General features: G+C 37.1%; 1 protein-coding gene across 1 annotated transcript in view; it reads left to right on the forward strand.

Annotated features, from left to right (window-relative positions):
* The window catches only part of myo6a (myosin VIa), a 183,421-nt gene that overhangs the window by 32,649 nt on the left and 123,301 nt on the right, over positions 1 to 27,471 (forward strand). Inside the window, exons 3-11 of the mRNA XM_042502963.1 lie at positions 1,829 to 1,898; positions 1,999 to 2,072; positions 4,100 to 4,229; positions 5,190 to 5,295; positions 5,621 to 5,676; positions 5,764 to 5,861; positions 6,454 to 6,618; positions 13,813 to 13,893; positions 24,703 to 24,883. Coding sequence (XP_042358897.1) covers positions 1,829 to 1,898; positions 1,999 to 2,072; positions 4,100 to 4,229; positions 5,190 to 5,295; positions 5,621 to 5,676; positions 5,764 to 5,861; positions 6,454 to 6,618; positions 13,813 to 13,893; positions 24,703 to 24,883 — 961 coding nt within the window. The remainder of the gene's footprint in view (positions 1 to 1,828; positions 1,899 to 1,998; positions 2,073 to 4,099; positions 4,230 to 5,189; positions 5,296 to 5,620; positions 5,677 to 5,763; positions 5,862 to 6,453; positions 6,619 to 13,812; positions 13,894 to 24,702; positions 24,884 to 27,471) is intronic.

A 27,471-nucleotide genomic window follows, 5' to 3' on the forward strand; every position in this document is an offset into this window, starting at 1 on the left:
TTTGTGAGACTCATCAAAAAGGGACAAAACGGGGCTGGACTGCCCAATACTGGGTGACCCAGCACGTTATTACTAATTGATAGGACTGGTGGATCTGTGAACGTAAGTGAGAACAGAAAAAAACAAACTTTTTATCAACTCATTTATGAACAACAAAATGTGACCAAGACTCCAGCTGTAAACAAAAAGGAAGGGACGTAAAAATACAATATTCCTCTTTAAAATGTTGTGAGGTAGAAGTACAAACAGTGGTGGTAAGTACATTTACTTAAGAACTGTACTTAAAGCGAATCTTTGCCAATTTTCAACCAGCTCTGTTTCATTGCAGTGTGTGCAAATGAAGGGTGTAACTTCCCTCTGTACCGCGAGCACTTTAAGCTCTCCACCCGCACGCTCAGTGATGCAAAATGTGCTAAATGAATCTTCTGACAAATGAGTGGGGACAGGGGGAAACCAAACACACTCCGTCTGCACACACTGCAGTGACACAGAGCTGGTGGAAAATTAGCAAAGTTTCCCTTTAAGTATAAGGTATGAGGTAATTGTACTTATACTTGAACTCAAGTGTTTATCCTACTTCATTGTTCTACACATTTGCATTTCATTTCATTTACATTAAATTGCATTTTTACTCTGCTACATTAATTTGAAAGCTTTTGTTGCTATTTGATTTAAAAATTATGATTTTTATACAAAATACCATAAATCAATTAATTATGTTGTAATTATATAGATTAAACCTTCCAACAGTATGTTAATCAATGAAAATAAGGTCCACCTTTACCAGTTGAAAAATTCAAGTGTTGAACATATTAATGTCCAACAATATCTTTGTTGTGTGCTTTAAGTACGATTATGAATTTAGCACTTTTAATTGTAACAGAGTATTTTTTTTTATATTGTAGTATTGCTACTTTTGCTGAGGTAAAAGATCAGAGCATTTCTTACACCGCTTAGTCAGACCCTGAACTCATTGAAAAATAACAGATGAAAAACCAAAATTAAAGTTGAAATCTTCTAAAACATCTCCTCAGAATGGTTTCCAGACTTTTTATTTCCTCCTCTCTCATGTCAGATTCTTATTATGAAATCTTTTATGATCTATAAGGCACTGTGAGTTTATCAGACTTTTAATAATGCAGCGTGTCGCTCCCTGCTCTGGAGGTGATGACTGGTCTCTGTCTGTCCAGCCTCCACTCTCTCTGATCCTGTTACCTCCTGTCTCCAAATAATTCATCAGGCCTTCAGCTGCTAAATTTATCCCTTCAAATAACTTTATTATTTTAAGTTTCACTCTTATAGTATGAAATAATTTGTGAACAGATAAAAATGGGGTGAAATAAAGATGGAAACTATTCTGTGATTTGGTTGCAAAACAGGTTCGTGACAACTGTCTTACACAATGACTCACAGCAGCAAATGACACAGAATAGGTGTTGCATAAAAGAGACACTAAACTGTGAATTAGATAATAAAAACCACATCACTGGGTTACTTTGTTCCTTGAAAAACAAAAACAGCACCTCATGCATTCATGTTTTGTTTGCTGGTGTGGATTTATTTAATTAAAGTTTTTGTTTATATACTTCTATCAAAAGTTTCTGTCCATGAATAAACCAAATTCTTTCATCCGAAGGAGGCTAGTTGCCTAATCAACTAATTACAATCATGGGTAATTCATAGACTCTTTTCCTTAGATGACTGAATATTACAGTCTTGATCTTGTGTTTGATGTCTTGTGATGTTGCACTCACACAAGCTTTTTGACTTAATCATTCATAATCTTTGCTCTTACCTCATTGTCTTTTGTCTCGCTCTTTTTTTGCAGACATTTTTGGCTGCTGTCAACCAAGTCTTCCCTGCAGAGGATGACGTCAACAAACACGTGGAGGATAACTGTAAGTTTCTTGTTTTCAGCATTTCTTTTTTTCTCTTTGAAAAAGACATTGGTATGCCTCTGCTGTTCTAGTAACTTTAATGTCTTTTTGTGTGTCTCAGGTTCTTTGATGTACTTGAATGAAGCCACTCTGCTCAACAATGTTCGTGTGAGATACAGCAAAGACAAGATTTATGTGAGTACTGACACCAGGACGGCAAATCAGAGCCGATTGTTTGTACTTCCTCTGCAATATTTTCAGTGTCTCAAAGAAAATTTGAAATCATGAAGGAGATGTTTCTCATCGTCTTTACATTTATGAGAAAAATAAGCAGCTGTACAAGCTTTTTGCTGGTGTCACACATCTTGATTCCTCTAACTGAAGCCAAACCTGCTGCAGTATCACACAAAATACCTCTGTTTGAACCTGCCTGCAGCACCTTTGGGTGGAGCTCAAACACACATGCATGCACGCATGCACACATACTTGCATGTAATCTCTTATTGGCACATTCACTATTTTTCACTTTCAGTTGCAGACACATCTCACTCTCTGTATGAAACAACAGTAATGTACTGATTTCACAAATGACTTTCAATAGAAGTTTTGCAGCTCTAAGTGCTTTATAGGAATAATAAATTAACACATTCACTCACATGTGTACTGCTGACTGTACTTGGCAGGAGTCTTTCATTTGCTAATCCCTAAAACTAACCTAAATGTAAAGCTAGTTCTAACCGTAATCCTAAAACAAGACTTAAAGAAGACTTATTATACTAATTTCAGGTTCATACTTGTATTATCTACCAGAGCATGTTTACATGCTTTAATCTTCAGAAAACACATCATTTTCCTCACACTGTTTGTGTTGAAAAACCTATATTTACCCTCTGTCTGAAACGCTCAGTTTTGCCGTCTGTCTTCCTCCTGAAAAAGACCAGTCTGCCCTGATTAGTCAGTGTTTTCAGGTCTTCTGTATCTCTGTGTTTCTGCACTGTCATCACAGCAGTGGAATGACTAGGTTAGTGTCACTTTCTACAGTGAAAAAAAAATCACCAATAAAAGCATCAAGGCACAACCAGACAAGTTCCAGAAGGAATATGATCCAAAATTGGGGAGAAATTAATGACTTTGGCACAAAGATTACATGTTTTCCTGACATTAGCATGTAGCTACATGTAGTGGTGTAGGCTATGTAAAGTAAACACTTGCAGTAATGTGCCTGGAGCAGATTATCATGTAAAGAAGTCTGTTATGAGCTGCCATCATCTTGTCTTGATAGAAGTAAATCATTGGAGAGAGAATACTCAGAGCGGTCAGAAGCCTGGGATTTTTGCTCACATGGATTACATTTACATACCTCATTATTTGAAGTCTAAAAAGAACATGATATATATATATATATATATATATATATATATATATATATATATATATATATATATATATATATATATATATATATATATATATATATATATATATATATATATATATATATATATATATATATTCATGTCTGAAAATAAGGAAAAGCGTAATGAGTCCAGTTTAGCCCTCAAACAGCCCTTTGAAGAAGTGAGGACTGAACATTGTGCTCTCATTATCCAAACAAGTCCCCATTTTCCAAAACTGACCTCATTCTCCAAAAATATCCTGACTGTAAAGATATCATAAATGTATCCTGGCTTTTTGACAATGGCTGCACTGTTTAAAAATGACCTTATTTTGAAAAACCCTTGTTTTCAAAAATGTTCCAACTTTTGTTTATAATCCTGACTTTCCAAAAAAAAATCTTCCTGACATATAATGGTCTGAATCACATCTTTGTCCTCACAAAGACAGAAATACAAGAGCACACACATAACTCACACGAACACAGACACTGGTGACCTCAGGTGTGTTTTCTAATGAACTTCATCATGTGATCTGATCTGATGTGGTTCACGTGGTGTCTGCTGTGAGTCAGGCTCAGTACACACTGACGTCTAGTGGCTGAAGAAAGAACTGACTGCTGAATTAAAGTCATATTTCTTGTTGATTTACCGTCTTTTAGATGGTAGACATATTTTCACATATTCAGTAGAACTGTTGTTTCAAATGCAGATCAAACAGCAACACACTCCAGTCATTGATTTATGCAATGAGACTGCAGTTTTGCCTCTGTGGTCGCTGTGAGTTTTGTCATCTGAATGATGTTTGTTGTTGTTCTCCTCTTTCAGACATTTGTAGCCAACATCCTGATTGCAGTGAACCCGTACTATGACATCCCAAAGCTTTATTCACCTGAGACCATCAGCAAGTACCGGGGCCGGTCGCTGGGCACGCTGCCGCCGCACGTCTACGCCGTCGGTGAGTCAACACAAAAATGACTTTAGATTAAAGAGGAACTTGGTCTTGTTGATATTTTTTCATATCTGCGGGTTCATTTTATGTACTTCTGGTCCTCTGCTGTGTATTTCAGGCTTTTTTTTTCTCCCGAGTGAAGCAGAGTTGATTCTGTGTGGGAGGATTAATGTTTGTGATTAATGTTAACAGGTTAAAAAACAGTGCAACTTTTTTTTAAAAAAATCTGTTGCCATCTTTTTCTATGATGCATTTTAGTATTTTGATTCTACCCTAATTCTATTTTTATTATATCACATTGACTATTTGTTGTTTTTATCATACATTTTAAACTGATTTTGTTGCTAGATTCATTATTATTTGTACTTATTTTTATTTGTTTATTTTCGTGTTTATTTTGTTTGTTTATTTATGTATTTTATGAAGCTATTTTTATTTTCAGATTTCTTTTATATTGCATTGACTTTTGCACTTTTTACATGTATTATACAAGGATTTCTTTTCTTAATAAATTATTGCATTTTGTTAACATATTCTACAGTCTATAATGTTGACTGTTGAAAGGTTAACTATCCTTATTACAGTTTTTGGTATCATGTTATCCATTTTATAATTTGAGGGATTAAATATTATTTATTTTTCTTGTAGTCTTCAAATTACATGGAGAGACCAAAACTAACAAATAAATGATCGTGCTAACAGTACTATCCTCGGTGCAGTATTCATTCATGATTGATCTCCTGTTGTAGTTTCTGATCTGTCCACCAGGCTGCAGTCAGCGCTCAGATATCCAACTCTCCTCTGAACATCACAGTTGTATCTATCTTCACTCAGACTGCCTTATCATCTTTATATTGCAGACATCAAAAGTTTAATATCTGTTTGATTATTGGGGTCAGGTTTGTGTCCTTGAGGCGGAGGAAAGAGTAATCTAAAAGCTGCTTCCCTTCTGTGTTTCTCTGCAAGCTGATAAGGCGTACAGGGACATGAAGGTCCTAAAGATGAGCCAGTCCATCATCGTCTCAGGGGAGTCCGGGGCTGGAAAGACCGAAAACACCAAGTTTGTACTTAGGTGAGGATGACAATGCATCTTTGTATGTTTCTGAGAGGAGTAACTCACAGGAACATTTCCAAGGATTGTCAACCGTCATGTGATTATAGCTTGAAATGTTCTGGCGAAATTTATATTTTGTTTTTTAACTTGATTACTTTGCTTTGCTTTTCTTATTTCACTTCACTTTAAAAAAAAAAAAAAAAAATACAAAAAACAACTATAGAGTACATTCTCAGAAAATCCCTTATAGAGGAGTCAACACTCAGTGTTAAAGGCAGAATTTGTTGCAGGCCTGTTGTATTACAATACATAACTCTCTTGTACTGCGTGTTTCTCCTGACAGGTACTTGACAACCTCTTACGGAACTGGTCAGGACATCGACGAGAGAATAGTGGAAGGTAAGACTCACTTTTGCTCTTCATATCCGGTAAAACGCATTGCTTTCTCTGTGTGAATTTGTGTTTGTGACTTCTTTAACCCTGCAGCCAACCCGTTGCTGGAGGCTTTCGGAAATGCAAAAACTGTCCGAAACAACAACAGCAGCCGCTTCGGAAAGTTTGTTGAAATCCACTTCAATGAGAAGGTACTTTACACTGTGCTATCAAAGAATAATAACAGCTTTAAACTTCTCGCTTTGTCTCCTAAGTGCTCTCTAGATGAGTGTTTCACAAACAGTGGGGAGCTATGAATTAAATATGATGCCTAATAGCTATAGCTATTTAAACTGTTGATATTGATCTCCATATGCAGTTAATGAATATCTCTGCATTCATAAATAAACACAATATTCCCTGTATCATCTCAGATGCTTACGCAGCAAAAGACAAACAGTAATGAGGCCTCAGTTTCTGCAGTTATTATCATTTGTCTCTGGATTAGTTGCGGCTGCAGGGCTGCTGCATATATGCCATAAATCATTATATTTCCATAGATAAATTTCATTCGCATTTATTTCCTCTTGTGCTGTTCTTGATCTTTCCTGATTTCCTGCTTCATGCAAACCTATATAGAATATAATAGTCTTGGTATGATATTGATATTTTTATTTGAATTCAGAGTATATTAATTATTTAAGACTGGAAAAAATAAGATATGAGGTCAGCACACCCCGACAGATGCTATAAATGCAGTCAGTTATATATAAACGTATTAAAATGTGTTTCCTGTGTGCTCAGAATGCCGTCGTGGGTGGCTTCGTGTCGCACTACCTGCTGGAGAAGTCAAGGATCTGCAGACAAAGCTCAGAGGAGAGAAACTACCACATCTTTTACCGACTTTGTGCCGGAGCTCCGGAGGACATCAGGCAGAAGTTTCACCTCAGCTCCCCGGACACGTTCAGGGTACTCACACATCACCTCATCTCTTAAAATATTTTACCGATATAGAGAAGGTCCTCACATAAAACTGTGCCGTCTATGCTGTAGAAAGATGCAAATACTTGTGAAACTGGTGCTTCATCACCAGAGAAAACAGAGAAAAAGGACTGTGGGATTGTCTTATGCTCAAGAGGTAGAAAACCTACAACTACGAGAACGCACTGCACTGGACCAGACCAATAAAGGCTCCGGCTAGTGGGAGACGTCATGTGCGCTCATCGGTTTGACACAATGGTGGCTTGGCGTTAACAAACATTCTCATAAAACAGTTTAAGAGTAAGCTTAAACATGTTTCTGAAAACATTTGAGGTGAGAAATATGCAAATCGGTGGCACGTGTGTGTGTGTGTGTGTGTGTGTGTGTGTGTGTGTGTGTGTGTGTGTGTATAGTCTAACTGTACATTTGTTGTTTCATAAACCCATGTGTGCTGGACATGTATAGAAATAGATCAGTCAAACAGATACCACAGATGGATAGAAAGATGGATACTGCAGATGATGGATGGTGACATCAGGGTGGAGTATTGTTTAGAGAGCCCCTCCATCAAGTAGAAGATATTTTATATTTTTCCTTCTGTGCTATAGAGCTTCATTATTGTCTAAAAACTACTAAAAACACATCACTGAGCCACACATTCACAAGTTTATTTTGACTCAATCCCACAAACACCGTCCTGCTGCCCTAAAAACTCACTAGAGCAGCAAATGTGTATTATTCCGCCGCAAAGAATAGTCCTCAACAAAGCAATATTTCCTCCTGTTTGAATAAGGCTTGATAAAAATAGAGGAAATTATTTTTCCTTCTTTTTAGAAATTTAACTAAATATTCACGAAGTGCTTTTAAAGATCTCCATAGGAACCACTAGGCTTTGGGGATAAGAGGGATGAAAACAGACAAACATTGTTGGTTTTCCTTGGATTTGCAGACAGTAAAATATATATATTATTCATGGCTAAACAGAAAACAATTTACTTTCTGAATGAATTAGTATTAAAAAAGTTCCAGCGCTCTAAACCAGCAGCCTGTAGGGACTACAATGCACATTCAGCGTTTAGACATTCAGCATCATGAATCAGAAATTGTTAATTTTCTGGTGCAATAGTGATTTACTTAAAGTGATTTATGCACATGTAGTATGAAAAAACAAAAACGTGGCTGTGCTCTATAGAGGCCATTTATAGACAGAGGATTTTGGAGGCAGGAGCAGAAATTTGAGTTCCAGCAGCTTTCTGTCTTCAATCAGACCGCACTTTGTCCCTCCTCCCATAGCTGCACAGCTTTGTCACTTCTCCAGACAGATTTATTACCTATATTGTAGATTTATTCAGTAGAAAGTGGAGGCATTGAAGTGATAAGTAATGATAAGAAATGTTGGCCAGTAGGTATAAATAAAAATTCCTTAGAGTAAAACTGTGGCACTCTCTTGGCAATAAATCACAGTTTCAACGTTATTCTCTCTCTCTACTCCTAACTTTAACAGGAAGTACATCAAATGACTTGTTTTTATTGTCATATTAATGTCAATTATATTTTATTGTCATAGCTTTGTCAGCACAATCAGAACATGATTAAGGGCTTTTAAATTCCCCTGCATGCCTTTGGGGAGAACCATGAATCACAGAAAAAGTGATATCAGTCAGCGAGAACTGTGAAGTGTCAAAAAAAGCCAAATCAATTTTATTTAAATATACCTATATCCATAATCACTAATTTGCCTCAAGTGACACCACCTGTTCTTAGACTATATTTATATAAAAATGTATATATTATAAAAACATTTATATGTACAAACATGCGGCGAAAATGATTTCATCTGTAACACCCATTGTAATTCCTATTTCATGTCAAAACATTTACCTATGGGGAACCGAAGTGTTAAAGGCAAAAGAGGAAGTCCCAAACGAAGTTAATATGACTTAAATTATGGCCGCACAAAGCTTTCTAAATTCTAAAATGCTGTGTTTCGACTTCACTGACATTTAAAACAAGAGAGAGATTTTACTAATGCCATTTTTACCACAAGCTCTGATTTACTTCTTCACAGTAAAACATGAAGTTGTTGTTTTAAGATTTATTTATCCACTTTCAAAAAGTTCTGATTTTGAGTGAGAAAAATGTTAGCTAAGTGTGGATGACTTTTTTTTTTTTTTTCTCGATTAACCCAACTGTATACAAACTGAAGAATCTAATCCAACAGGACACATGTAACATGAGTCTGGTGTGAGCTATTGCTCTTTTAAAAAAATCAAGCATCCCAGTCTGTGCTTCTATGCCCCCCTGCACCAGTGCAGCTGCGGCTGGAAGTATTACGTTTTCAGGTTGTCCGTCCCATACTCGCAAATGTATATCTTAAGAAGGCCATGAGGAAATTATGACAAAATTCTAAAATTGAATTCTAGTTTTCTTCACTGTGCATCACATCAAAGACACAATGTCATTGCTTTGTGATCAACATTACGTTTTTTATTGATCAAAATTAAATCTAAAAATGTGAAGCAGCACAGCTCGTTCTAGCATCTTCTTTAAAAGTCCAGAATTTTGGACCCAATCTGAAACTGTCTTATGGAAAACTATCCAAAACCAATATGATTCATGATCCAAAAAGAACAGCAGGGCAGTCAGAACTGGTTCCAAATAAACCTGAACAGACCCAAACAGAGAGAAAACAACAGCATGAAGCTCCTTTAGTTTTTAACCAATTCTGCCATTTTCCCAGCACCCCATGCCTTTAGTCTTACTCTAAAAACAAATTGTATCCCATGATGATGATGCTGATGATGATGAACTTGTAATCAGAGCAGTTAGAGACTGAGTATAATTAAGATTTAGCCTGACTCTGGTCCTGGTTTAGGTCTTTGTTACTCAGAACTAAGGGGATTTGTAAAGACCTCTAATAGCTGTTTTCATGTTTCATGTTTAATCAGCCAAACTCCTGATCACCTCTCAGAGCAATGAGACAGTGACACCATGAGACAGCAGAGGGCAGCACTGAGCTGCCACTAAGCCCGGCTGTCTCAGGCACCAGATCTTCATTAAAGCTGGAGCCCATCTGGCTGTCTCGCTGTACCGCGTTTATCAGTCGTCCATTGCAGAAAGAGAGCAGGGGAGGATCAAATGGCTACGTTTGCCATCAGGTTTGTTTCCCGATAAACATAAATTGTTCACCACCAGTTACAAGCAAACAAAATCTCCAATAATGGCTGCAGTGAAAGCGGGTAATGCACAGATAATGGCTCTTACATTTCTGCTGCTATGTTGCTCGAATGAAAGAAGTATTGATCTTTGGTTGTCTTGCTTGTCAGCATAAGAGCTCTTAAATGTAATCTGTTGACACGGTCTGAGAAAAGCTAACACTTAAAAGTACAAAACTAGATAGTTTTATTTTTCTTTATAACAGATAAAAGGCTAATAAACTGTAAATTCTTTTACTAGATAAAGTCAGAGTGATGGTGGTAACTTTGGAGGAAGATTTAACAGAACTGTAGAAGCCAGACATAAAAGTGTGTGGCATGAGTGAAAATATTGGAGAAAAAAAAGGCATGAAAAACATTCTTGGGTTTAAAATGTAGAAAAAAAGACAATTATATAAACCCGACATAATGGTGTATATCAATGCAATAATGAGTACGAAAGAAAGAAAAGAAAAAAATAAATAAAATAAGTCAATAGCTGTAATAACAAAATAAGCAAATAACAGTTGCCATCAAGTGTGTCTTTTTCTTATTTGACCTCAGGCTAAAATCAGATCCTCCTTTGTCTTTGCCTCTGTCAGAAAAGAGCTGAGTCATCTTTGCCTCCACTTACGTTGGAGGAGAATAAAAAAGCATTTTTGAGAATACTTTCTTTCTTACAGAGTCATCCCTTTATTGGCAGCATCTCAATTCAATATTCTATTCTCACCTGCGTCATTGTCAGGCCTTAAAGTGCCGACACTCGCTCTGCGGTCCTGCTAGTGTCCCCCTGCAACTTATTACACCTCCCACTGTTCGTTCAACAGCTTTTAATAGCTTCATATATCTACAGTTTTCCCTGCTGGTGGGGAAAGTGAAAATAGATCTAGTGAAGTTTCCTTTTGAAAGCAGTCAAGTATTGAGCACTGTGGCCATGATGAATTAAAATTTCATCTGTAGTCCAGAGAGTGGGGTGAGGGGCATTCAGGTTTGTCCAGGACATTTTCCAAAGTATGTCTTTGGTGTAAAATGATTCTCAGATTCCAGAAAAGACATGAAAGAGAGATACAACAAAAACTTATAGATGTAGATATAGAGTGAAGTGTGTAGAGTAAGTAGTAAAAGTATAAATACCGCAGTGGAAAAGTAAAAGTCCTTCATTAGCATTGACAGTACCAGGATGTCAAAAAATAAAGTACCTGAGAAGAGTAGGTTTTTAGAGGTTTATAATCCAAAGGTAGCAAAGTAGGAAAGACACAAGGAAAAAAGAAAGGAAAGATAGGATGGTAGGAAAGAAGGAAACAAATATAGGAAAAATAAGGAAATTGATATGGATAAAGTCAGAGGTTAGAGGAAAGGAAGTACGGAAAGAAGGCAAGAATGAACTGCAGAAGCAAACTGGTACTTGAGAGGAAAGGCTAAAGGAAATGCAATAATAAAGAAAGGCCGGACAGAATTTAGCACACAGCAAAGGAAGGAAAGAAGATAAGAAGGCACCACATAACTACATAAATATGGAGAGATAGAAACAAGACATGAAAGAAGGAAAAAACCTCTGAAAAATGAACTGAAGAGTTAAGTAAAAAAGGTAATGAAGTAAGGCAGAATAAAAGCAAATTAGGAGGGAAAGAAAGAAATCGAGGATGAAAGAATGAATGAAATACAGGGTAGAAGGTGACAAATGTAGAGAGAAGGAAAAATAGAGGGAAGAAAATGAGGCATTAAGAAAAAAGGGAGATAAAGGAATGGGGTATTATTTATTATTTATTAATTTATTATTTATGTATTTCCTAATAAAGAGGGATGCAAGCAAAGTGACCATCTGTTGGATCATTTTAAGAGCTTAGCAGCAACATTTTGGGATGATTAAAAAGCAGAGCAAGAAAGATTTATGAAGGCATGTAAAAAGAGTATTAAAGTAGTTCAAACAAGATGAGATAAAAGCACGTACAAGCACCTCTATTAAATTTTTGACACAACAGACCTAAGTTTGGCTATGTTTACTAGATGAAAGAAACTTTTTTTGGCATCAAAAATTCATACTGTAGATTAGGTAATGCAGACTATATCATGAAGACAAGGCTAAGAACGCAATATTCTGCCAGACTGCTGAGTGAATGTTATCAGGAGCAGTAATCAAGAGTTAAGTTTTATCTGCATTTAACTGCAGAAAATGATTTCCCATCTAGGTTTTGATTGCTTTTAAACATTTCTTTAGTACAAAGAATTTGTGAAGCTCATTGCATTTAAATGTCAAAATACAACTGGTTGTTATCAGCATACAAATGATTACTGATAATATGTCCAATAGGCAACATATATATGGAGAATAAAATGGGTTCCAACAACAATCCCTGGGGGACACCACATGGCAAAGCAGCAGCATCTAACACAAGTTCACTGACAGAGACTGACAAAGTCCTATCCTTAAGATAAGACGAGAACCACACTAATGCAGTTCCAGAAATGCCCACCAGGTGATTTAGCCTGTGGATTAGACGTAAAGAAATAAGGAAGGCACAACATAGTGAAATATACATAAAGACAGAGTAAAGGAAGAAAAGGTGGCATGAAGGAAGGAGAGAAAGAAATAATGGCATACAAGGGTTGAGAATGAAGTGAGGAAACAATCACAGGCAGGGGAACATAATTAAGGAAATGGATATGGTGACGTTAGAAGGAAGAAAGTACCAAAGGAAAGAAAGAACAAGGGGAGGAATGAAGGAAAAAAAGCCAGGATGCAAGGAAACAAAGATGGAAAAAAGGAAAATTAGAATGAAAAAAATCTAAAAGGCAGAGTAGGAAATTTAGTAAGAAAAAGAAGAAATCATGACAGAAGAAAGAAAGAAAGAGAAAGAAGAGGGCAACGCCTAAAAGCACATAGAAAGCAAAGAAAAAGAAAATAGGCCAGGAAGAAGTAAACTACTATTGGAAATGAAAGACAACTAGAAAGACTAATGTATGAATAGTTTGAAACAAAGAATGAAAAAAAGAAAAATAGGGAAGTACAGAAATAAATAAATATAAAATTAATAACAATTATAAGAAATGGAAGAAAGCATTGAAAAAAGAATAGAAGAGGAGAAAAAGACAAAGGTAAGCAGGGACAAAAGGACAAATAAAAATGACACAGTACACGCTCATCTCACATTTAATGCAACTTTTACCACCAGACAAATGCAATGGAGATAAAAGTACCATATTTCTCTGCAACATTTGGAAAGTAAAGTACGCAAGTATGCAGTAAACAGCCTGAGTACACCTCTGTGTCGAGGAGAGCGCGCAGGAGCCTTCGGGAGTGAGAGTTTGATTGAACAAGCGTTTTGCAGAGGAGGAAAACAAAAGGAACAAAATGCAGAATGTGTCCCATCTGTAATCCATTGAAGAGATGGAGGGTTAAACCAGCGTGTAGTCCTCCCTGTGGCTTCTGCCGTAATGAAAGCTGTTGTTTATGTCAATGCGATCGGGCCAGAAGGACTCCCCCTCTCCAAACAAAATAAGCTCGAATCTCTTATTTCCCTCCTCTTCGAATACACCCGGGAAGTTTGTTAGCTTGTTCCTCAGCATATATGTACAGCAGGGGAGGCCAGCTGGTGAAAATCCATTAAAACTGGTACAGAATCAATTACTGAGGGGATAGGATTGCTCTTTGTGCAAATGGTAATTTAATCATTGGGATGAATTCTGAACAATTGAGACCAACAGAAAAATGGAGGGGATCTTCTGATGCCAGACGTGCACATATACGAGACAAAAGATGTTGAGTCTCTTCAAGAAACTTGTTTTGGGATCAGAGACTTTGACATTTCTCAAACACAAACTCCATGAAACATTCTTACCTTACCTGCCCCTCTCTGACCTTCCCTGCACCTATAATTTTAGTTTTCAACTTTTAAGGCCTCTTTTTTTCAAATGAAGTGCTTGTTTGACCTGTTGCTTTGTTCTCTAAAGTCTTGCTTATTTCTCTCTCTTTCTGTTTTTGTTGCAGTACCTGAACAGAGGATGCACTCGCTTCTTCGCCTCCAAAGATACTGACAAGCAGATCCTGCAGAATCGCAAGAGCCCAGAGGTACAATACACAGTCAATTTCCTTGATTTTAATTTATTATTTTTCTGAGCCATACTCTTTAGAAGAAACAGATGAAGGGTGAATAAAGTCAATAGTAGAAAATGATAAAGGAAGAGTGGACTTTTAAGTTTTAAGCTTAATTTCAGGTTCATACTTGTATCTTGGATTTCCACCAGAACATGTTTACATGCTTTAATGTTCAAAAAACGCTTAATATTCCTCAAACTGTCTGTGCTGGAACACTTGTATTCACCCTTTGTCTGAAACGCTCCATCTTAGCTTCTGTCTTTGTAAGCCCCCCCCGAAAAAAGCCCAGTTTGCTCTGATTGTTCAGTGTTTTTGTTGCTAAGCATCTCTGAGCTGTCATTACAGCCAGGTAATGACTGTCGAGGAAAATAGCCGCACTTTCTACTATGAAAAATCACCGGTAAAAGACACAACCAGACATGTTTGATCAGAAAATGATTTAAAATCAAGGAGAAAGTAACACAGTGGCTACTAAAATTGCATATTTCCTTGGCATTAGCGTGTAGTTACATGTAGCAGTCTACTTGAATAACTAGAGAATATTTGGGAATAGTAGCACTTTCTACCATGAAAAATCAACAATAAAGGCTTCTAAACCAAAATCCTTTCAGCTGGACATGTTCCAGTAACAACATGAACCGAAATTTGGGAGAAATAGTCAACACTGGCAACCAAGTTTACATGAGTCACTAGCGTTAGCATGTAGCTACATGTAGCAGTGTATTTGAAGCACGGGAATGACCAAAGGAGAAAAGAGGCACTTTCTACTGTGAAAAATCAATAAAAGCTTCTAAACCAAAATCTTCCATACATATTCCAACAGAAATATGATCTGAAATTGAGGAGAAATAATCCACATTGGCAACCAAGATGACATTTCCCTGACATTAGCCTGTGCTACATGTACTGTACATTAGCAGTGTATTTGCATCTGGGTAATGACTGTATGGGAGAATAGCATAACTTTCTACTGTGAAAAATCAACAATAAAAGCATCTACACCAAAATCTTCACAAAAGGACATGTTCCAGTAGGAATTCGATACAAAATTGGGGTTAAATTAACAACATCAGCAACCAAGATTACATGTTGCCCTGTCATTAGCATGTAGCTACATATAATATGTATTACAGTTATCAGACCTTCTGTCTGAAGTCCGATGATGCTGCCACTGATGCAACTCAGCAAACTTTTTAGCACTTAATCAGCTCAGCTAATCATCGCAGTCCTGTCAGTCCTAATCTTATTTTCACAGCAGCTAATGTTTCGTGGCTGGCGGCTACCTCCATTAGCAATCTTTTGGCAATTATTTCTTTGTTTATTACTGGAGCTGATGTTGCTCAAACCTTAACACATCAGTATTTGTGTGCAGAAACGAAAGCAAATGACAAGATAGTTAACTTAGGAAAAGTATACTCAGATTTCATAACGTGACTGTTTTTGTGATTTTTTTTTTAAATGTATTATTTATTTTAATTTTTTGTGTCATTCACCTCACACACAAATAAGTCTGTCTTACACACATGCAGCCCGAATCAGTATCGCACTGTGATGATTTCATTCATCACACAGCCTGATTTTTGCATAGCACGTGCAACATATATAGGCCAGTGTCGCACTGTACATCCTTGAATAGACTAATTAACAGACTGATTAAAATAGAGTACCAGTGCTGTCTTTCTCCATGTTGCAAAAGAATTTGTGACCAAGAAAGGACAGGGTGGCGCAGAGAGAGACGAGAGACCCAAACACTGCCACAGCTTTATTGATATAAATCGTATTGTATCATCATATTTCTCATTTGAAAATTTATAGATTTACCTTAAAAAAACCATGTACTGTCCTGCCCTAATCTTACCTCACTCTTAGTCATTACCTTGAACTTTTTCTTTTCTGAGTGTAGATGTTAAATCAAATTCATGAACTCTGAAGTGTTTTTTTCACTTCTTCTACTTCTACTGTTGGTGTCCCTTGTGCTTCATTCTCAATCTTAGTTACAAGCTCATGCAAACTAAGAGCAGAGAAAGCGAGACCCGTCATCACCCCGTGGGCCGTAACAAAGGAAACAATTGCTCTGCAAACTCTATTAGAGCCTCCTTAAAATCTGACTCAGCAGATTCAATTTAGATTTACTGCCTCCAGCTCTCCTTTTCTGCTCACAATTTTCTCTCGCTGTGCAGGATGGTTTGCACCTTTGATTTACACCCTGTCACCTCCTGTGTTTTCTCACTGCTCACTGTATCTCTTCATGCCTTTCATACTCTCTGTCCTTCTCTTTCACACCCTCGTGCTGTTTCCTCACTATCCTCCTCTCATCTCCTCTGAACAACACATTCATCAGGTGTGATTCTGATTATTGGTTTCTGGTCCTGCCGCCCAGCAAATCTTATCATGGCAAGCACTATAAATGTTTGCTTATGTTTTAACAGCTCCCCACTTTGAATGAACCAAAATTGAGGCTGTTTCTTATTAGCTGAAACCAGAGCTCATTGTTTGTCCCAAGAGGAGCAACTGTACTTGAAGCCACAAATAAACAAAATTATCCTGTAAATCTAGAGACCTGCTAGTGCCCCTTAGAAGCTTCCTTCCTAATTGCTCCCAATATTACTCAAGTTCTGGATGAAACAAACAAGGTAGAGGTGATGTAGCTCTTAGGAAAGGTCATGGGGTCACGAAAATCTAAAGGGTTCATACAAAACCAATTTATTGGCTTGAAGTAACTGAGATATCTCCTCGCTGACACTGTGGTATTAGTACTTTTTATCTTTTACGTATTTAATTTTTGCGTAATTTAAAGTCACAAAATGACAAATGCAGACCAAACAAGGCTGTAGGATTGTACTGACGTGAGCAATGATGCTTAATTGTCAATTAACTACACATTTAAGCTATAGAATGTGCCGTTTCTCCTTTAAAAGATACTTTGACTTGATACTTTTTTTAAGTCTTTAAACCAGAAAAATACCAAAAGCTAATAAACTCTTTCTAATAATTTCTGCTCTCCACACTTTGTTTAAAAAAGTTGCTCCTCATAACAAAACAGTTCATGCACTAACGATGACACTGGTTTCTAAAAAGTGGAAAAAAGAAGCACATACAGTTGTTAACAATATTTTGTTTTTATTAGAACTTGTGCACTCCTTGACTGGATTTGCAGCAATTTGTTGGCAAATAAAATAAAAACTTGTGCTCTGACCTGCAGAAACCAGACAAAGACTTTGCATCGCTGCTTTCACATGTATATGACTGTAATGATGATGCTACAACCACAGGAAAGTAACTTCCACAGCGGATTTTCTCAACAGCAAAAGATCCTCTAAGATATTTTAATGGTGTTGTGGTGTTTATATCCTGCTTATATAATTTCATGCCTATTTTCAAATGGCAAACATTTTAATTAGCAGCACGGCTGAGAGCCTGAGCACAGCACAAAGACATCTAATGCATTGCATTAATAAGAAAACCTCATCATGTGAAATGAGCTTTTTCCTTTGCCTTCGGCCTTTGATTAATTATGCACAAGTATTCCATTACAGCGGCCGTATATGGCATTCCCTGCAGTGCAGCATTATTAATTATTATAACCATTAGGAGCAACATGGACAAGAGATTGGTGCTGAAGATGGCAGATAAATTGAAGAATATTCCACCGAGAACTATAAATCCAATCATATAGATTCATAATTAAATTCAGCACTTTCTCTGAAGCACAGAGGATTCAGTCTGTAATTTGTCAGACCTTTTAATAATGTATCATAATTGTATTAACATTTTTTATGCATGTTCATATTGATGATTATGTAATGTATTTAGACTGCATGAGGATGGTTCTGGCAGGATTCATACTATACCAGAATGAAGAAAACTGCAAACTTGTCTTTCTTTTTCTTTATTAAAATAAAAATACATCAAGACATAGACAATAATTAATTTTAACAAGAGAAAACAAGCTGTTTAGAGATGTAGAGTACAAACATTATACAGAAACGCAGGAAAAAAAGCAGTTTGACAATAATAATCTCAAGTCAAGGTTAGTGCATAAATAGTAATGCCATGTTACAAAATACATATTTCCTTTTGTCTTTGACATACAGATGACAAATGTAATACAACAAAATGCAATACCACATTTTTCTTCTTGAATTTCAGTAACAATAGTTATACAAATTAAAAATAGTAATACATCAGTATTACATTTACAAGTGAGACCTTGTTTAACACTTACTTACTTTTAGAAATGCATTGTAACGACAAAAAACAGAAAAAAGAAACTGATTCTTCATGACAAAAATAATCAAGGTATTTGCTCAAACTCATAACTCAAGGTATTTACATAATGTGCAACACAATGCAATGAAACACCGATGTAAATGTAACATGGCATTGAAACAACAACACAAGAAAGCACATTTTTCTTAGACGATTTGACTTACAGTTAGACACCTAACCTATTGTAATATAATGTAATCTAATGTAATGTAACACCATTTAACATTATTCTAATGTAATTAAATTTAATCTAATTTAGTCTAATGTAACGCAAGGTAATCACATTTTTCTTACTTGATATGTCTTCGACACAATTATAGACGCAACAGAAAGTTACATTTGTTTATTGATTATATGATGTGTGACCTATGTAGTTGGGGATTTTCCTTAAATACAGTGCCTTGCGAAAGTATTCGGCCCCCTTGAACCTTGCAACCTTTCGCCACATTTCAGGCTTCAAACATAAAGATATCAAATTTAAATTTTTTGTCAAGAAACAACAACAAGTGGGACACAATCGTGAAGTGGAATGAAATTTATTGAGTAATTTAAACTTTTTTAACAAATAAAAAACTGAAAAGTGGGGCGTGCAATATTATTTGGCCCCCTTGCGTTAATACTTTGTAGCGCCACCTTTTGCTCCAATTACAGCTGCAAGTCGCTTGGGGTATGTTTCTATCAGTTTTGCACATCGAGAGACTGAAATTCTTGCCCATTCTTCCTTGCAAAACAGCTCGAGCTCAGTGAGGTTGGATGGAGAGCGTTTGTGAACAGCAGTCTTCAGCTCTTTCCACAGATTCTCGATTGGATTCAGGTCTGGACTTTGACTTGGCCATTCTAACACCTGGATACGTTTATTTGTGAACCATTCCATTGTAGATTTGGCTTTATGTTTTGGATCATTGTCCTGTTGGAAGATAAATCTCCGTCCCAGTCTCAGGTCTTGTGCAGACTCCAACAGGTTTTCTTCCAGAATGGTCCTGTATTTGGCTCCATCCATCTTCCCGTCAATTTTAACCATCTTCCCTGTCCCTGCTGAAGAAAAGCAGGCCCAAACCATGATGCTGCCACCACCATGTTTGACAGTGGGGATGGTGTGTTCAGGGTGATGAGCTGTATTGCTTTTACGCCAAACATATCGTTTTGCATTGTGGCCAAAAAGTTCGATTTTGGTTTCATCTGACCAGAGCACCTTCTTCCACATGTTTGGTGTGTCTCCCAGGTGGCTTGTGGCAAACTTTAAACGAGACTTTTTATGGATATCTTTGAGAAATGGCTTTCTTCTTGCCACTCTTCCATAAAGGCCAGATTTGTGCAGTGTACGACTGATTGTTGTCCTATGGACAGACTCTCCTACCTCAGCTGTAGATCTCTGCAGTTCATCCAGAGTGATCATGGGCCTCTTGGCTGCATCTCTGATCAGTTTTCTCCTTGTTTGAGATGAAAGTTTGGAGGGACGGCCGGGTCTTGGTAGATTTGCAGTGGTCTGATACTCCTTCCATTTCAATATGATTGCTTGCACAGTGCTCCTTGAGATGTTTAAAGCTTGGGAAATCTTTTTGTATCCAAATCCGGCTTTAAACTCCTCCACAACAGTATCTCGGACCTGCCTGGTGTGTTCCTTGGTCTTCATGATGCTCTCTGCGCTTTAAACAGAACCCTGAGACTATCACAGAGCAGGTGCATTTATACGGAGACTTGATTACACACAGGTGGATTCTATTTATCATCATCAGTCATTTAGGACAACATTGGATCATTCAGAGATCCTCACTGAACTTCTGGAGTGAGTTTGCTGCATTGAAAGTAAAGGGGCCGAATAATATTGCACGCCCCACTTTTCAGTTTTTTATTTGTTAAAAAAGTTTAAATTATCCAATAAATTTCGTTCCACTCCACGATTGTGTCCCACTTGTTGTTGATTCTTGACAAAAAATTAAAATTTTATTTCTTTATGTTTGAAGCCTGAAATGTGGTGAAAGGTTGAAAGGTTCAAGGGGGCCGAATACTTTCGCAAGGCACTGTATATATTTGAAGTTTCTTAAAACAGCTTCACAGTTTTTCAACACAATTAAATTGTTGTTTCCCATTTTCATGACTGATCATATGACAGCCTCACTAACAGCTGTGACTGTGACTTAACCTGACCACTGTGCTGCAGCTCCTCACTGGGGTTTAACAAAGGAGAATGAGTCCCAGATGAAACGGTGAAGCAAAAAGCTGAACTATGCTTTTAATTGAAGTCGTAGCTATAAAGTTTAAGAAGCAGATTTCACCCCGATGGTTTGTAAGATTGAAATGGGAGTATGAGCCCAGTTTAGTGGCTGTGATATAGTGTAGATATAAACTGTACAGCTACCTGAAAGTGTAGAGCAGCGAATACCTTTTTTCCCCCTTACCGTTCTTTAAATAATGAAATAACAACTGCATTATAACCTTGCAGCCTTAAAATCAATTTGACAAATACACAATCTTCAAAAGCAATCTGTTGTTTTAAATAACGGTTTCGACATTGATCATTTTTTCTGTTTGTGATTTGTTCAGTGCCCTCAGCAGCAAAAATCAGCTGCTTTACAGTCTACATAACCTGTCTACCTAATACTTATTCAACAGTGACCTCTTGATATACTGGTCCTCTTGGCCTATTGTAGACAAACCAAACTCATTTTATACAAATTCATTATAGTTGCCTGAAGCGATAAATAAACTTTAAACATCCAGCACGATTTGCCCAAAGATCTGGCTTAAATGTCTGCATACACTGTAACACATCAGCTATTTGTCTTCAGAATAAATACAAGAAACAACATTTTCTTGGCAATGAAACAACAACCATAATGAAATTAAAAGTTTTAAATGTAAAAGACAAGTTTCTTAATTCATTAAAGAATGAGAGGTGAAAGTGTCAAACTCTGGAGACGTTCAGAATGGCAACAAAGCAGCTGAAAGAAATAACTCTGATGAAGCCTTTTTAGAAAACTAAAAAACAAAGACATAGCAAACAGACGGCAGGATAACAGCAACAAATTGATCTCAAATTCTTTTAATTTATTTACTGCAGGCCTGTGCTCCACTGTCACCTGATTGTTGAGACTTTTTTTAATGAAAAAAGGGGGTATGATTTGACTAGTATCCATGGCCTACTCCTTTTATTGTTTTATTTTATTTTCCCAATTCATTTGGCATGTTCAAATTAAAGTTCTAAACAAAAAATAAATAAAATATAAAATAAAAGAGAAAGCACACAAACAGTTGTGTAAGTTTTGTCATGGCAAATGTCTTTAGAACAGTTAAGCTCAGTGGAGTCCTTTTGCTTTATTCCCACAGAGTCTCATGTGTAACAGTTGCAAACAATCCTCAGCTTTGCACCTTAACTCAGTTTACACTGGGACAGCTCAGATAATATCTGATAAAATCCAGGATCAGACAGAAGTATCTTACATTCACTTAAAAGTGGTCTCAAATTCAAGGAAGAGCAGATTAAATTTAGGTAACCAAAGGTAAATCTGAAGTTTCCCATACATAAAAGGTGGAGTGTTCCTCCTCCCGCCTGCTGCTTCAGGTGAATAAAAGAAACACACAAAAGGATTCTTTGCAGGTGTAGTCGCAGGTGCTCTTTGCTGTAATCACTTATAAATGATGTACTGTATGTTTCCTCACTGCTCCGTGTCGTGTCACACAGGATGACAAGGTGATTCGGTTTTCCTCTGCCCGTTTCTAAGGGACTCTTTTTCATCTTGATACTGATGTGAATGTTGGGAAGTTTCACCGCTGCGTTCAAATCCTCTCTGAGTGTCTGTTTTTTTTGTTGTTTTTTTAAATGCATGCTGATTTTAATGTTTCTCTCACCTCTGGAGTGCTTTGTATGGTTTCTTAACTTCCTCTGCTGCGTAGAAAAGGTAGAATCTCCTAGGATTGCTTTTGTGTATCTCAGAATGTCACAGTACAGCAGTATACATACCAGAACTGCCTATGTCCATTTTCTGCCGACTGACCAGTTATAAAGCTCAGCAGAAATCAAAAGCCTAATTTACTGATGTCTACATTTTCATGTTCAAGGAAAGGTTCACAAGGTATAATGTTTAGTAGCTTACAATCCAGTTTAGTGGTAAGTCTGCAATATTGAACAGGAGGTCAATACTTTTACAACATTCCAGTATGCAGAAGGCTATTATTGTTTTTAATTTGCAAGGATTTTTTTGCTGCCTGAACAATTTTTAGTGATGATAAAGGGTGGAATAAAAGTTTTTATGCAAATTCAACTAATTACAGAACAAGTCTGTTGACATCTTGTTGCTCAACAGCCAAACATCCTCCTGTACATTTGTTGTCATAAAAAAAAGAAATCTTACGACATTCTAATCGCCATCTGTAATCAAAGTCAACATTGACACGCATATTGTGATGGACAATAATGAAATAGAAATGTCAAGTGTTTTAAGTGCCAAGCAAAAACATGGATAATATAATATTAAATCTGCATTACTCCCTTTTTGTCCCACCAGAGGGCAGAAAAACACCAGAACAAGCTCAAGAGAGTGATTTATGCAGGCTTAACAAAACCTTGAACAATTACTGGACCTGTTTCATCACCAAAACATTTTTTTTGGTCCATGGCCTAAACTTTCTCCCAGATTTAATTAAAATCTTTAATTTTGGGAAATATTCAGCTTGAAGACTAGCAAGTATAAACATAACTTCCTTGATCAAGGTAATGTTGCAGCAAAGTGAAAGTGAAACAAAGACTATGCAACCCAGCTGAAATCTGTCTGATGGTCTTTGCATAGGAGCAGTTTGAACTTAAAGGTTGGTGGTTCTTAAAAATAAATCTAGAGGAAATTGTAATGTGAAATCAGAGGCCTATTGACATGAAAAATAATAATCACAATACCAGCAAGTGCATTTTCAAATCCCGATTTATATGCCCAATAAGTGATAGAATATTGTGAGAGAACCAGTGGAAACTGAATTTGAAGAAGTTGCAAGACCCGACAGTAAACCAGATGCTGATCTCAGATGTTTTTCCAGAGAGAAAGCCTTGCAGGCACAATGACAGACCTAGCCCATGATGTCTAATATGAACACTAGCATTAATTCTATGAGGTGCATTCGTAAATAGTCACTCACACTCACACAAACTGGACTGTCTGTAGCGTATTGCATCGCATCGTATCGTATCGTATCGTATCGTATCGTATCGTATCGTATCGTATCGTATCGTATCGTATCGTATCGTATCGTATCATATTGTATCGTATCGTATTGTATCGCATCGCATCGCATCGCATCGTTCCATTCATCATTTGGTTATTCAGAGCACCATCAAGTTATTCAGAGCATCACTCTCTAGGCACTTAACCATTTGTCCGGCATGTCAGATTGAATGTGCATAAAAGAATTTTAAGTAAGATTTCAATCCCTACATGCACCCTGAACCAACACAAACAGCACCCGGTCTTGCACTTTGATATAATTCACTTTTAGTCCAGATTATGTTTTGTTAAATGTATTTTATCAAGCATGACGCATTGCTGTCTGTCCACACTTACCCATAAATCCTATCCCTAAATTAAAAAAAACAGCAACAGCAAAAAATGCATTTCCTAGACAGATTTTTCAGGTGTGTTACTGCAGTTTATCTGAGTTCAATGATATTAATTCATAACTAATGTAAACATAAATAAAATTTGCACCTTCCAAAGAGTTTGTTCGAGGCAATGAACTTTGCTTTGCAGTCAGTGTTACCTACTTGCTGTTGATTTACTCCGTTCGACTTGAAAATGCTAATTGAAAATCTAATGAGAACCAAATTAAATAGTGGAACCAACTAAGCAGAAGAATTCACATTCTATTTAATTCTATCACGGGACACCGAGTGGATGGCATCTAGTTTAGCCTGCGGATATCATCAAACTGTGACATTCATGAGTGGGTTATTCAAGTGTGTGCGTGTGTTTCCTTCTTCACTGTCTTTGCCTTCTCTTTGCTGCAAATTCAGATTTTTCATGCACTGTTTACTCTGCTCTTTAGAGCTCTGTGCAAAGAAAAAAGGTATATGTGTTCAATATTTGTTGTCTGGGTTACTGCAGAAAACAATTACAGTGAAGTCAGAGATTAGTTGGAGAAACAAATGAAAAGATTCTTATGGATGATTGGAAGCTTGAGGGCAGTGTGATTTTTGATATACTTCAATTTTTGAATGGGTGGTTTAACAAAGCTGGACTTTTCTTCTTTAAACAACAAAAACATATTTCATATTGACTCGTCTGCTACAGAAAAAGAAAGCACACAAAGAAAAGAAGTAGAGAGGCAGGTAAATACCTAAGGAAAGAAGGTAAATAGTTTGATAGAAGGTGAAGAAATGATGGATAAAAGTGAAGTTGAAAAGCCAGAAAAAAATGCACATGGGTTGAAAAGATGAAAGTAAGCTAAATAATGGAGGAATGAAGGTAGATGTCTTAGAGGGAGGAAGCATGTCAGTGGTCACTTACTGTCTGCACTCTTGTTCCTCAGCATCTGAAGTTGGGCCCTCTAAAGGACCCCCTGCTGGACGACCAGGGAGACTTCAACAGGATGTCCGTGGCGATGAAGAAGATCGGCCTGGACGACACAGAGAAGCTGGACCTGTTCAGGGTGGTGGCCGGCGTGCTGCACCTCGGCAATATCGACTTTGAGGAGGCTGGAAGCACATCAGGTGAGCTGCAGTGACACATCTGTGAAATACATAGAAAAACCTGAGAAATCAGGCATGGAAATCCCGGTGAATATAGAAAGTTAACTTGAGAGTTTAAATCAAGAAACAGTTCTAAATGGAGGCCACTAAATATATATAAAGAAAGGAACTCCCTTTTGGGATTTATTCTACGGATTACCAAAACTTTTTTAGTCAAATAAAAAAAATCACAGAATCAACTAATGCTAGGACAACCCTCAAGCCATGGAAACAGTTTTAGATTCAAAATAAGTCCTATGAAACTAGAAGAATTGAGGAATCCAAAGGCAGCTGCCCAGTCATGTTAGCTGCTCAGTAAAAGGGTGTAATAATACGCCAAAGTTAGGCTAAATTTTGGCGATGAAAAAAAGGTATGGCCATTTTACAGGGGTCTCATGCCCTTTTTTTCCCCTAATAGTATTATATTATATTACGATATAAAAGTTAGGGACAATCATTCAATCACTGACACGATAAATCATCAATTTGGAATAAGCAGTGAATATGGTTAAATATGCCAATATTATAAATCCAGTGAGCTCCTCATTCTTCATATTTGTTTACACATCACCCAACAGTAGTGAACTCAACCGCTGTGCATGTGGTTCGCGTGTATGCCTAAGTGCTTTTTGGCCTTTCTTTTTCCTCTGTGTGCCATCTACAGTTGATCACAGGTCGGACACACAGGTAGAACACAGTCTGTTCAAAGTGCAGCATCACTGACGCAACTGGCTTTAGTCTTTTTGGAGCTTTTTTTTGGCCAGTCGGCTTTGACTGCTGCTAGTTCTTTGATGTCAGTTTGGTGTGTCTATGCCTTTACAAAATGCAACTGCTCACTCTGACAGAGACACAGGACCTCAAAGACATTATTAGAGGCTTAGAGCATATTAAAGAGTTCAGAGGTGAAAATGTCACTGGTTAATGAGCTGTGAAGTGCTCATTATCACATTCATGCAGCTGTTTAAATGTCTCTGAGGGAATTGGTTCTTTGCGTATAGTTCTTTGTTCATTTGCGCTTAACTGGTTACAATACCTGCAAAAGGTAAACAGGGGAGTCTGAGCATCATATTAAGTTTAATCAGCAGTGACTGGCATTGAACCTTAAACTGGCAGGTTGACAGTTTACTGAGTCTGTGTGAATTTCTTTTAAAGCCGTGATTTTGCTTTGATCAGGCAGTGTGAATGAAATTATATTATATACAGGGTGTCGTAAAAAAAAGATTTAAAAAGGGAAAAGGGGATCAGTTTTTCAAGGTGACATTTGCAGTGAAATGTTTTCATGGTGATTTTCCTCATAAGTCTAAATGTTTTACTTCACAGACATCACTGTGACTGACGCTTGTGCATGTACGCTTGTAAGATTTTAGCAAATATGTCATCCAAAACATTACAAAGTACAAATCTTTTTTATTTTTTGTATTTTTTTACTTGAAAAAGCCAAAATATACTAATGTGTAAATTTCTTTGTCGTTATTGCCTGTGAGAGGACATGTACATTTCAGCCAGGTAAAAAAAAACACAGAATGTGTAAATCTGAGCATACAATACACCAAAATACACAGTATTAAATACATTAAACAAATGCTATAAATAACCACAATTAATAGAAAATAATGCAGCTGTAAAAGAAACAATAATTAGATAAAATTTACACTAGAGACGCTGATCCCCCCTGATCAGGGTTATTGTGTAAGAATTCACTCACTTTGTTGTCAGAGACCAGGATGGGAGGAGAGTTTATCACCAGGGTTTTCAGCCTGCAGAGTTCTGTGATTGCTCCGTATCAGAAACCATCCATCTCTCAGGCTTCTCCACTCTGAACCAGTTTGGTTCCTAAAAGGCAGATGCCATTTTGATCTCATTGCACTTTGATTGATTGCTGTAATATTCAGCCTCCATCTTCTGATATCGGTCTCACTGTGATCAATGATAAGTGCCTTTGTAATATGATGCATTTGTGTGCCTTGTCAGTCTTTTGATTCCTCATTTGTAATTAAGACTCAAAGGAATAATTACAAGCAGCTCAATCTCTTGGAAATGTTTTCACTAATTACATAATTTAGAAAGCCATACAATCATTATTAAAGCTGTCTTTTCAAGTATTATATTCTCCACATTTCAAGTGGCATATTGCAGCACGGTTGTCTGAGACGCTCCACCCCATCTCACGCCTCATTTTCCTGGGCGGTTCAGACTAAACCCTCCAGGGAGGCTCGGTTTCCATGAACATCAACTGATGCTTTGAACTTCACCAGAAAAAGTTCCTCAGCACTCGGTTCCTCCCCGTCGTTTTCTTCCTCCGCAGGGAAGAAGAGGAAGCGCAGCAGGGCGCCTATTAAATGGACTGGTTCTCGCAGCAGGTGGCTATCATGAAGCGTGTTTTACAGCAAGTGAGAAGAGTGTGTTCAGTCAGAGGAGGCAGTCATCCAGTGTTTGAGGCAGGCTTGGCTTACAGTTTGGATAGAGGTCTCTTGAGGGTGTTTTTTAGGGAGTGCTTAAAGAATATTTATTTGTATTTGGCCAAAAGAGCTTTTCTTAATTTGGAAAAATAAGTTTAGACCACAAACAAA

The sequence above is a fragment of the Plectropomus leopardus genome, chromosome 16 (genome assembly GCF_008729295.1).
Source record: "Plectropomus leopardus isolate mb chromosome 16, YSFRI_Pleo_2.0, whole genome shotgun sequence".
Taxonomy (NCBI): domain Eukaryota; kingdom Metazoa; phylum Chordata; class Actinopteri; order Perciformes; family Serranidae; genus Plectropomus; species Plectropomus leopardus.